The 13,642-nt window shown below is 45.2% G+C and overlaps 1 protein-coding gene across 2 annotated transcripts in view; it reads right to left on the bottom strand.

The window, feature by feature from the left end:
* The window catches only part of gabrb2a (gamma-aminobutyric acid type A receptor subunit beta2a), a gene marked incomplete at its 5' end in the record, with an annotated part of 57,007 nt that overhangs the window by 20,977 nt on the left and 22,388 nt on the right, over positions 1 to 13,642 (bottom strand). For both annotated transcript variants that reach the window (XM_080773979.1, XM_080773980.1), the window contains one exon: positions 9,227 to 9,447. In XM_080773979.1, coding sequence (XP_080630105.1) covers positions 9,227 to 9,447 — 221 coding nt within the window. The remainder of the gene's footprint in view (positions 1 to 9,226; positions 9,448 to 13,642) is intronic.

Genomic DNA, 13,642 nt, shown 5'->3' with positions numbered 1-13,642 from the left:
GTCAGAGCCGAGACAGGCTGGCATCCCGTGCTATATAAGCCCCAGAGGCAGGAGAGACAGACACACACGACTGGTGACCGTGACAACAGGGGACAGGGCACGAGTCTATATACCACCATCATCTCATCTCACACCGCACAAACAGTCCTCAGGGTTCATTTAACTCCGAGAGTGTTACAATTGACCTGTTAGGGTCACATTAACACTGAGGATTTACCTGTGTGTGTGTGTGTGTGTGTGTGTGTGTGTGTATAGGGAAAAACACACATACTGTACAGAGTCACGCTGATTGATATTGAACATGATAACATTAACGATAATTGGAGGCCCGTGGGTGAATTCTCCGCATAGGTTGGAGAATCAGTCATAACCTTGTCAAAGATGGTTCTCTCTCTCTCTCTCTCTCTCTCTCTCTCTCTCTCGCTCTCTCTGGTTCTTTCTTACATAACAGCCAGTTAGTGGGGCCACAGTGCACGGGGGGATTTAAACGGTGGAGTTTTAACTGCTGTCCCAGTTTACACCCTATATACTGTAGCGTATACTGTATGTCGGTCCACAACCTATCGGACTGCTATACTGTATGCTCACCGTCCAGTCAGTCATTCAGTCATCCAGTTTACACCCCTCTCTACTGTACTGTCTGTCGACGTCCACAACCTATTGGACTGCTATATGCTCACCGTCCAGTCAGTCATTCAGTTGCCATTTCTGCCATAATCACCACAGGACAGGAAGCACAGGGGGGGGTATGGAAACAAGGCCAAAATGGCAGGGGTAAAAATAACAGCCTATTTATAGACCCCCCTCCATCATCAGCGATATGGAGTCTTGAAGCTTTTTTGTCTGAGGACTCAGAGACGCTGTATATGTGTGAGACTGCGCCATGTCATGAATACACACACAACCCATCCATGGGCGCCCGCTGGCCTAGCGGTCCAGGCGTGTATATACCACATATAGAGGCTCTAAAGCAGCCCCGACTGCGTTGTCGTGGGTTCGGATCCCAACCCCGACGGCCTTCCCTGTCTCTCTTTCTACCCGTTTCCTGTCAATCTCCACTGTGTACAATAAATAAATAAAAACACACACACACACACACACACACACACACACACACACCATCATCATCATACTGTAACAAAAAGCCACTGTAACAAGCCAATGTATGCTGTTAAAATACAGGATCAGGAATTCTCGGTCGCTTTCTCTCCATTGAGGGATGAGACATAGTTAGACATCACAGCAGTGATCAGTGATCACACCTGTTTATTCTTCATTTACACGCATCGCATTCTTCTCCCATCACGCAGACGCTGCTGCGTTCCACCGGACTACGTCTATTCAAACAAAGATTGCACCGTGCTGGAGCTAATAGGACGCGGAAGTCTAAACGACCCCCCTTCCTCCGTGTGCATGGTCGCTCTCACAGTTCATCCCATGCTGTGTGTATGTGTGTGCGTGCGCGCGTGCCGTGCGTGCGTGCCCCCTAAGGCAGCCTATGCACCTTTATTCCAAATGACCTTGTCTATACGGACAAAACACCATCAACAACCACCATGAATACTGGGACAGAATCTCGTTTGGAGACAGAGCTCCAGAAATATAAATACACCGGCGAGGTGATGAGGCTCATCATTATTGGTCTTTGATTAATCTGACACACATTGAAGAAAATAATTTAACAGCTGTGTGAATACCTTCAGAATCCATGCAATTCTACGTGCAATTATACAGTGCATGATTTACACTTATGACGCTGCCAGACTTGGCCAATCACAGCGGGGATTTTCTAAACTGCGGTGGGATCAGAATAACGCATCACGGAGATCCGAGCGGGGAAAAACAACAAAAACAGCCAGTCAAATTGTGTGTGTGTGTGTGTGTGTGGTGGGGGGGATGACATCACAGATCTGTGGGGGTACGTCCTCTGGGCCGAGCCTTAATTGCGTTTGAAGTCACCCAGGATTGCCAGGAAGTTTGTGCGCCGAGATGCCTCGGAAACCGCTGACGCAAAGGTCCTCATAGAACCTCCTCCACCTCCTCAGACGGTGCCTGCATGCACGTTGGTGGGTGAGTATAGTACACACACAACTATGACTGCTGTTACATGAGAACTCTGAGATAAGGATGCTATGGATCCGGTGTGATGGTAAACCCGACAGAGGGCCTCATACGCACCAGAGAACCCATAGCATTAGCCCTATATGTGCCCCTAACTGTTGGCAGCCTGGGCCTTGTTTGACGAACGTGCATCTCTCCACTCACTGCGGTACGCGACCCGGTCTTTATAGTGCGCACTCTTTTGTGTTCCTGCATGGATTCCCAGAGTCTCCACTCGCTGTTCCTCAGCACACAGTGTGCTTATATATAGCTCCACCAATCTATAGCTTCTTCTCTCACTGTACATGCGTTGAAGATCACCGTTATGAACGGTCTTCCGACAGCGACAACGCAAGAGTGCACTGGACGTGGTGTTGTGATCGGAAACCCTTGCAGGTTTACAGTCCCGTCGTCATGATGTCCTCCGGGAGGAGGACCAGCACCCATACTGTCCACCACTCCCAGCTCTGGAAGTACAGTATAGGACTTGGGATGACTGTTTTCCATAGTTGGCTTTTCTATGCTGATTATTTAACCCATTCTGGATAAAACACCAAAAACCCCTTATAGGCCTGACGTCGAAATAAATCAAAAGTCTTCCGAAAGAATATATATTCAAAGATTTGTGCCACATTGTCACGATTTTTCTAAAATAGCAGACCCACAAGCTCGTAGCGCGCCACCGAGTGGCGCGCTACGAGCTTGTAGATCTGCTATTTTTCCAATAGCTAAATAATGCTTAGTTAAAACACCAAAGCGGGTTCCCTGTCCAGAATGGGTTAAGCATTATGATATACTTTAGCTTAGCTCTGGTCCGTAGCTCTAATGCGTTGCATTTAGAGCTATGTTACTCTCGACTTCCGCCGTTCGCACAAATGCAGACCAGCCTCTACTCTTTAGTGTAAATAAAAAGGACGTTTTTGCTTCTCACCAAAACAAAAGGCATTAGAAAGCTTACTTTCCTTAGTGGGAGCCCTCTGAGCCCCCCCCCTTCCCCCCCCCACACGTATAAACGGTACTTTTTGGCCAAAAGGGGATTTTGTTTCCACAGGGAAAAAAAATACTTTTAGTTACTCCACTGCGCCTTCTACCGATATAGCCCAGAGAATTGCCTCATAGAGAATATTTTTCCTCTGATGAATAAAAAATCCCTTTTTGGCCAAAAAGTACCGTTCAAACGTGTGGTGGGGGGGAGGGGGGGCTCAGAGTGCTTCCACTAAGGAAAGTAAGCTTTCTAATGACTCGACCCGCCTTTGTATTGGTGAGTGGCAAAAACGTTCTTTTTATTTACGCTAAAGACGAGAGGCTGGTCTGCATTCATGCGAGCGGCGGAAGTCGAGAGTAACATAGCTCTAAATGCAACGCATTAGAGCTATGGACCAGAGCTAACTTTAGCTATTGAGAAATAGCAGATCTACAAGCTCGTAGCTTGTAGGTCTGCTATTTGTTTTTTCATCGTGAAAATGTGGCACAAATCTTTGAATATATATTCTTTCCGAGCGAACGTTTTTAACTCAAATCGTTGCTTCTGCTCCCTGGAACAACATAGTTTCAGCCGGGGGTCGGCGGGCCAATTACATATATTTTTGGGGGTCCTTGACATGAAATATTGAGCACCACTGATACAGAAACATAGGTATTTCAGAAAACTGTTAGGATTTAGTAGCCATTTTTAGAATCGGTCTCAGGTCTAAATGGGTTAAGGACTGTGGGGCGCAACTCCTCACAGTCCTGGTTTGAGTTCAGAGTGTCCTTCTCCTATAGATGGGTTGCCTTCCATGGCTATATGAGATCCATCTGCCCATGCTATTTGCCCATAGCTGGAAACACATCAAACATGGGATGATCATCAATTCCAGAGGCACTTGAAGGCAACGGTGAAGCCCACCCAATCTATACGAGTATACGTTGTGGTATGACCGTGTCGCATTCTGAAAAATCTATCTAATCCAGTTTCATTTATGTAGCTTTAGAAACTATAGACTTGAGCAGTGCTACAGTCAATAAATGACAGGCAAACATAATCATGTCCTGTTTTTCGGAGGTGATTATTTACGGTAAGCCACACGGCCATACAATGAAGTATAAATTAACCATAAGCCTCCATTGACAAAAAAAAAAAAGGGTTATTCAAATCAGTCTCTTCTTCTGCTCGACAGCTTTTTTCCTCCTGGCCATGCGATGTCATCTATTGAGCTGTGGAACAGAGCTGTGCTTCCCTCACAAAAGAAAACGTCAGTCTCCATAGCACAAGGATCTGTCCTCTCACAAAAGACCTTACAATATTCAGAGAGAGAGAGAGAGAGAGAGAGAGAGAGAGAGAGAGAGAGAGAGAGAGAGAGAGAGAGAGAGAGAGAGAGAGAGAGAGAGAGAGAGAGAGAGACAGAGACAGAGACAGAGTGAGAAGCGGAGAAAAGGGGGAAAGAAGAGAGAAGGAGAGTGACAGTGAAGAAGAGAGCAGGAGAAAGGCAGCAAAAAAGAATTCTAGCTATTTCTCCATTTTGAATGACCTGACCTGGCTTCTGATATATGGATGTTTCCGCTCATTCTCGTACTTTCTGTTCCTTCTCTCGTGGAATTTTAACCAACATTGACAACAAAAAAAACGAAACCAAATTGATGCTGTGGGCATCCTAATATCTGGATTGAGGATTTTGCCCCATGGCTGCATGAAGTGTATGTGTGTGTGTGTTACTGTGTTTGTACTGTATTGAGTGCATAGTGCATGTTTTTGCAGGTGTGCATGTGTCCGGGTTTTTGAGCACCATAATGTGCGCATGTGCAGAAATATGTGCGTTTGTGATCAGATGACGTGCTTGCCTGCGTGCGTGCATCCGTGTCTGTCTGTCTGCCTGCATTGCCTGTGTAAATGGTAAATGGTGCATTTATATAGCGCCTTTATCCAAGGCGCTTTACATAGATTCTGCATTACATTCACCCATTCACACACCGATGGCAGCGGAATCCACGCAAGGCACCAACTAGCACATCGGGAGCAAGGACACTTCGACGGTAACTCTGGGGGAGCCCGGGTTCGAACTGGCAACCTTGCGGTTCCCATCCAGGCACTCTACCCCTGAGCCACCGCTGCCCCTGCATGTTATTGGCTCAGCCTTTTCAAGCTATAATTATGGATAATTAGATGAGGCTGCTTCTCCCGGATAGCCAGAGCGTGTCTCCGGTGACAGTTGGGGAGAACTGTTGTCATCTCCTGCTCCTCCTGGTCATGAAGACCAGGATCTATAGGCAGCTAGCACTGGCATCAACTACGTCAAATACGCTCACCCGCCCGGCGCCCAGTGGTGGAAAAGCTCTTACTCAAGTAAAAGTATCAGTACTGCAATATAGAATAGTCCAGAACAAAAGTATTGGCATCAAAATGTACTTAAAGTAACAACAGTAAAAGTGCTCATTATTGCGGAATGTACCATTTCGAGTTTTCAAAGTTTCAAAACCTTTTGAAAATAGCAGATCTGCACTGGTGAGATCAAGATCCTCTGCAGCCCTTAATGGTCTGTGTGAGGAGGTTGGCCTCATTGATGTATGGAGGGAATTTAACGACAACTCTAGAAATTATACTTTCTTTTCCAACCCACACAAATCCTGTAGGTTCAAGATTAGATTACTTCTTGATTCCATGCGGCATGGCCACACTTGGTATCAAAATGTGATATAGGCAGGGCTGCACACAACTTTTTTGGTCTAGTACTCAGAGGAGCACCTGGAGGAGTTACTTGGTGCTCCTAAAATGCGGCGACCCGTCTCGCCGGATGGATAAAAGAGGGATGCATGAATAACTTATAGCAAAACGATATTTATTGGATAAGTGGGGACTGGGGAGTCAATGGATAGTATTGCAACTCTAGATTCATCCCATTATTTAAAAAAATCCAGAGTTGCAAATTGCAGCTATAGGTCCATGTGTATTCCAGCCCTATATGCATATTCTAATACAAACTTCTTAATACTTCCTTTGATTGATTGAAATATTTATTAATAGTTTGCAGAATTACAGTACATTTCAAGCACAAACTCATATTATCCTAAGGATAATATGAGCATCAAAGCAATATTTAGGTACTTTTTAAATTTTAAATAGCCGATCTACTGTGTTGCGGAGGCGACACGTTGTGAGCTTGCCGATCAACTATTTGTTTAACATACGACACGTCGTACAGCGAAGCATACGTCAGGCTTCCCTTTTAGCCGAGGCGATGTACACCGTCAACACAGTCAGACAGACAGTCAGACAGACAGACACGCATGGCTTAATTGTGCTTGCTTCTTGGACATTTTGACGAGAGTTTGGCTGTAATACTGTAAGAATAATGTGTCAGATAACTTTTTCTCCGAGTCCGTAGTAAACTCCTGTCCTCCTCCCAGACAGTAGCAAGCAGGAGGCAGCACGCATGGATTTGGAATCCTCCCTCGTTTGAGTAAGGACGCGCTGTGATTGGCCACAATGGCCAGTGCACTCTCGCAAAAGACGTGCTGTGATTGGCCAGTAAGTAGCCACTTTGAGTGGCAGTCGGTGGGAAATGCTCTCGCCACAGAATTTTGTGGGTATTCTCTGACCATAATTATAATTCTAGGCGGCCCCAGCTGTTGGTACGCAGAAGCGCTTCCCGGCGCTTGATTGACAGCGCATTTTTTATTTTGACGACGCATGCGCACTGGCGCACCACTTATGTGCAGCCCTGGATATAGGACTCAGACCATGCCATGGTCTTTCTTGACATCACACTGACCCAACCCAAGCCTGTGTCTAAGAGCTGGAAGTTTCTCTCCTAACTGATAGCGAGTTTGACTCATATTTAAAAAAAAGTCATTTCCAATTTCTATAATGAGAACAAGAATTCGGAGGTGACTGCAGCTATGTTATGGGACGCTGCTATGTCATTTCATATGCTTCATTTAAAAAAAAGGGAGTCCAAAAAGGCCAGAACCTGAACTAGAGAACCAATTAAAACAGCTGGAAACAATTCATAGACATACTCCTTCAGATCCACACTGGAAGGCGCTATCAGCAGTCGAAGCTAAGTTGGAGCTTGATTATGTCAATGACACCAAAAAACTATTATTATTTGGTGTCCAAAATGCGCAAGTGCAAACGAGCGCTCAACGTTAAAGCCCAGCTGCACGGGGGTTTCCTTGTCATACCTCCACGGATCCGCCTGCAGTCCCTCCTCTTACCACTAGGGCCCAGTGCTTCAACGTCGGAGAGCCTCACTGGGGCCTTGTATGGGACATGGGGAGAAAATGCAAACTCCACACAGAAAGGCCGTTTCGCCACCCCACCCCTATGGCTAGAGAACACGCCCACAGCGTCCCCAGCGGGAATCGAACCCAGGACCTTCTAGCTGTGAGGCGATAGGAGTCCAGTTCCTGTTTCTGGGCCGTTTTAAAAGGCTGTTTTTTTTTTCTGAGGTTACAATATTAACACTTCTGAAGAGAAATGGACTCATTGGACGGACGGACGGAGTGAGTAATGGCAGCTTTGAGAAACCGAAGCAAAAACTGGGTTGAAAACGCAGAGGTAAAGTGAGTGACGTCAGAGCACAGGCGTCAACGGCATATGTCACGGTCTATGACACGCACGCACGCACACACAAACACACACACACGCACGCACACACACACACACACACGCACACACACACACACACACACACACACACACACACACACACACACACACACACACACACACACACACACACACACACACACACACACACACACACACACAGCTTCAGAGCTAATAGCAGGCAGCATGCTGCTTGCTTGCTTGCTCAGCACCTGTCATTCCACAATAATATGGAACCTTAAAGCCATTATTATTCATGCTCTTTAAAAACGTTTCAACTAAAAACAAGGTAGCTGTGATATGAGGGGGGAGCCGGGGTCTATTTTTACAGTATATATATCTGTATCACTATAGGCCTGTTGATGTATACAGCAGGGAATGTGTGTTTGTGCTAGCCTGTCACACACATTTCAACACCGCGTGACGTGTGTGTCCTGTGAGAGTCCTGCTGTTCTGAGCGCACACACAGGAGTGTGACCTGGCTGACCCCAGGTCAGCAGCTTGTGTTAGCATTAAATAAGACGCGGAAACCAAACCCAGGACGCAAATAAGAGAGGAGCGGTACTGACACGCCACTTGAGGTTATACAACCATAACGTCACTCCCACCTATACCCACCCCTGCCATCCCTCCTCCATTATTTTTTAGTTTTTTGTATGCAAAAGAAAAGTGCTTCAGCTCTTACGCTATAGAAGCAGAGCGTGATAAATTACACTTATTGACTTTTGTAGCAAAAAAAAGAAAAGAAAGAAAAAGCAACACATTCTCTGGTGCAGTGCAGATACTTAAACTTTTTAAGCCGTCTTCGTACAAGAGGGGGAGCACAATGGAAAGAGAGAGGGAGTGAAATGTTAATATTGTGAATACACAAGTACATTCTGGAGACACTTTATAGATGGCGTTCTATGGGTCAGAGGGGCAGAGAACTGGCGACAGCAGCCAGCGGTATGGCAACATCATGGCGTGTGCAATGCAAATACAGCTTCTGCGTTCGTATTGAACTGCTACATTATTGATTATGATCTATCAATTATGGATAGCGATCTTCTCACGAGCATCAGAGACTTAACACCACAAAGAGATGTTTTCTAGATGAAGAGAAACAGTCTGCACGATCACATACATTTCCTCCTATTTGTATCGCACCGCTTCATTATTGATAACGAATCAATTATTGATATCGATAATCAAGCAGGGGCCAACGGAGAGACTAAAATGCATGAGACTCACTCCGGCCTACAATACGGACGTTAACAATAATGTTGTATGCAGCTGACCCAAAAAGAGAAGAGACTAAATTGCATTATTTTTCTGTCCAGCTAAAAATCACACCACACAAAGTCTACAGTGTTGCTATTCTGGTTGTGAACATTCTTAGAAAATAAGAATCGCCACGGCTCAGAGTGGTTACCTGTATAAGTAATATAGAGTGGACTATATGGTCATCTACAGTATGTATATTTAAGTGGTTAATCAAAATGATCAACCAGGTGCATGCTATCCGAACACGGTGAGATACCAGGACAGGTGAGGGCTTACCTGAGACCATAGAGAACGGTTCCATCCGGATGGAGGCGGATCATTCTGTTCTTCACCGTCACGCCGTGGACGAAGGACTTCTTGTCGTTCAGGAAGTACGTGTCTGGGACCCACAGCTGGTCCGCCACTCTGTTGTCCAGAGTGAGATTGAGTGCAATCTCAGAGTACGAGAGACGCTTGTCTCGCCACGCTTGCTGGAAGTACATAGTCAGAGTGTAGTCCTGGAGGAGAAGCACATGCACACGTGGGGGAAAAAAGTCAGTTTTAGCAATTCTAGACACACAGGCAAGACTTCAAAGCTAACCTCACACTAAGAATCAATAATGCACCACTCTGCCTGATCCTAATAAACCCCCTTATAGCCAGAAAACAAAGATTTTCTAACGGAACCCATTAAACCATGTTTCCCAGACACAGAATACCATTCAAGCATGAAATTCAACAGTACGTTTTGAGTATGAAAAAAAAGAAGAAGATTCTTCCCTCCCATTATCTACTCACCTGCTCAATCTAGTATGGTGGAGTGCCCGCACTGAGCGACCCTATACCCTGAAGCTCGGGTTGGCCGGTGTGATTCGTGTGAATGCGTCACAGCTGTGGTCGTTCGTAAATAAGGCACACTGAACACACTCTGTGACGTCACCGCCCACCACACTCAACAAACTGACCACATTCCCGGTGCGCACTTCCGAACGCGCCCTAAGTATTGCCTGTTCCTCACTAATGCTTAGGCCCTTTTTGAAACCGCCTCCTCGCTACTCGCCCTACACACTCGGTATGCGCGTTCACGCGAGGCTGCGCCATTTTAAGTGTCGTCCGAAACCAAGCAGCTTTGAGTGGAAGTGGCTTATGAAGCTGTCAAGGGCGAGTCTATGCCGATCTAAACTCGATTTGCTTGTGCAGCACTGCTCTCTGTCCGCATGGAAAACGCAACCTACAAATGAAAGTACCGCCACAAATAAGTGACATTTGCGTTGTGTAACTGCTCCTAAACAATCTTCATCTGATGCAGAATAGACAACGCTCCAACTGATGTTCACAAGGGCAAACAAACAAATAGTTTGTAAAAAACTAAAAAGTGACACAATGGCATGATGGTAACCATGGCAACGAATGGTCTCTGTTTCCTGTTTCTGCACAAGGAGGCTATGCAAGGAGGGCGAGTGCGTTCCAAAAGGTTTTTTTATACCCAACACCCTAATCAAGGGAACTTGATTCAGCTGGAGGGGCACTTCCTAATGAGGGAACCTCCCAAGAGCACTTGTCGATCAAGGGATTGGTTTAAAAAAGGGGGCTGGTCTCCATGATGAAGGCTGTGTGCTGCAAACGTGTAGATGCATTTTAACTCCCTTGGCATGCATTTTTACATTTTCCACAACAGTGCCCATTGCTGTTTGACTTTGTCACCCTTGTACCAAAGTTGCACCTTGTTAAACAAATTATTAAAGGGATAGCTCAGATTTTTTTTTACTTAAGTTGTATGAAATACTTGCCATTAATATAGTGGTTGCAACTGTATTAATTGATTGCCCGAGTCCCGTGGTGGGAGTTCTGCTCTGGTTTTGGTGAATATTAAGTAGTTCCGGTCATTTTGTGGGGGGCACTGGGGCCAAGCAGTAAAAGTAAATGAATTCACAAAACTAACGTCATTTGTATTGTTGACCTATTTCTAAAATATTAGCGCAACTATCGTTCAACTTTGACCATGGAACTATTTTTTGGGCGTTGTGATATGGACACAAAAAACATGTTTCCGTGTGATAGAGGAGTAAAAAATGAACGAAAGTTGCACTAATATTTTAGGTCAACTATACAAATGACGTTAGTTTTGTGGATTAATTTACTTTTAATGCGTATTTCATACAGCTTAAGTTAAAAAAGATGCGCTCCTCTCTATGTCTACCCACAGGAAATGCTTTGGCCATGTCTCGCGACCCCTGCTCTACTGTACTGTACTGTACTGGCACACCCGAAATCATCTATACAGATAATATGTGCGTGTGTTTGTGTGTGTGTTAGGTTGCGCACAGGTGGTGAAAAACAACCATGCTGTTTTCGTGCTCAGACCCAGGCACCCACCCAGCCAGCCACACACATAGCACACACACGTAAGGGAGTGGTTGCACCACTAAAGAAAAAGATAGTGAAACAAAATAGTCAAACTGCTGTACAAGCTCACAAGTTCACAACACCTCACAACCTGAGGCATTGTGAGCTTGTAGATCTGCTCTTTTTGTGTGACACTGTTTGTTTGGTATAACAGCTGTCTGACCGGCTCTTTTTAAAACAGAAAATCTCCAGGTCAGAATACCAATTATACAGTATATATGCACAGGTGAAATTTTGCCCTCAACTGCTTCTGACATACATACATACATACTAGGGGTTGGCCCATGCATGCATCCAGCAAGCCCAACCCAGTAGGCACTTTGAGTGGCACCGCACGAGGCTTCTTGATGTCATTCAACAAAATATCATCCTCAAAGAAACCAGAACAGTTATATGATCATGAAAAACCTACACACTGACAGAAACAGAACAAAAAAAAAGTTGTGCTCAGTAGAGCACAAATGTCCACCAGGAGTAATGCCCCAATTATAACACTTTCTCTCTCTTTCTCTCTCTCTCTCTCTCTCTCTCTCTCTCTGACAAATTGGAACCTAGTTGAACACAGTGACTTTGATGTGCCAGATGTCTCAGGAAGTGCCACTTGAATATGTCAGGTGATCAAGTCAGCACACTTGAGAATCTGGAGCCAACACAATTGGCAGAGGTGTCATGTAATCACAACATACGATACGTGGCCCTTTGTTAAAAACAGAAAATGGGCTGGCACAGGTGGAAATAGCCTTGGGGCTTGGAGACCTGCAGGAGTTTTGTTTTCAAAGGAGAAAAAAAGACGCGTGGCCGAACTGGCATACGAGCGGAGTGAACCTTGTATTTTCGCTAACCAATGAGAGTGCAGAGGGGTGAAGAGAAAAGCCTGGTCACGACCTAAGAGTATCGGCGGACGTGTCGGGCCGGAACATCCGTCAGATGTATTTCCCTCGTATATGATATCTCTTCGACCAATCACAACACTTGTTTCATTCACGGAGAATGTAAACAGATTTGTAAAGCGTCAATGTCATTTCCTTGAGCATTTCCAAAGTCCTGCAACTTCCGCCTCCCCCAAAATGATACACTCTACACTGTAGCGTGTATCATTTTACTATTTCATCAGTGTTATCCGCAATGACTCAATAGAAGTTGTGGCTTGGTGGCATAATGAGTTACAATTCTACTAATCACTCTCAAACTCTTTCTCACATGGCTCGCTTGCTCTGTCTCTCTCACTGAGGGGATGCTTATCCCACTAAATTCTTCAAATGACATAACTGTATAGTTGACAGATCTGAAAAATATTGAAATTGAGTTCCCAGCGTCATATTTCTTTTGCACACTGGCCAAGCTTGGCCAGTGTGCAAAAGACCAGTTTGTGTTACTTGCTAATGTTACCCCTAGACTAGTCTTGCGTGGCCAGACTGTTGCCTCTCGCATTTTTGAGTGGTGCAACCCCTCCAAGGAACAAGTTAAACAATGTCCGTGTTCACCTACCTATGTGACGTTAATGAGCACCAGTATATATGACTATGAGTACCAGTAGGGGCGCTGTTGTGCCAGAAACAGAGAGAGGGATAGTGCTGCACTGTTGCCTGCTAATGAGAGAGGGAGAGAGAGCGAGAGAGAGAGAGGTGGGGGGGGGGGGGAGTTGCACCACTCAGTTCACACAGGTGTGATTTTTCAAATGCTTCCGTCATACAGTCTGGAGTAATGGAAGCTCTATCATGAGTAAGCTGTAAAGCGGAGTCACACAAATGTATCCCAATAGAAATAGAAATCACCTAAGCATATATATAGCCTGTTGCTCAGCAGAAATGGAAATTACAAAAATAAAATGTAAAGATATTTTATATATTTGTGAACAGAAATGGCAGCTTCCTTACTCAGATTTCGGGAGGTGTAGTTCCAGACTCTATATACGGTAGCATTCGGAGATTGTGGAATGGTTGTCTGCTATACCCCTAGACCGAGATCAGATCTCTTAAAAAAATTAAAAAGCACAGTTTTTACAAGATCTTCGTGAAATTACAATTATCTTCTTCAAGTACATTCACACAAAACCTTCAAAAATACCTCACACAGCCGACCACATTACTGGACTCTAGTTGTAAAAGACGTTGTTACGGTGCGTGTCAAAGTAGAACTCCAAGTGCAGGCAACACAGGCAAAGTCCAAAAAACACACAGAGGAATCAAACCTGAGGAACACTCGGGAAAGATGTACTGAAAAGCAGCAGTCCGGAAAACACACTAACAAATGGTTATACTCTAGCAAAGCATGAGCAGAAAGAGTCCAGTCTTATGGGTCGAGGAT

The sequence above is a fragment of the Protomyctophum bolini genome (assembly GCF_963924005.1).
Source record: "Protomyctophum bolini genome assembly, chromosome: 10".
NCBI classification, from domain to species: domain Eukaryota; kingdom Metazoa; phylum Chordata; class Actinopteri; order Myctophiformes; family Myctophidae; genus Protomyctophum; species Protomyctophum bolini.
This window is presented reverse-complemented; position numbering and strand designations above follow the sequence as displayed.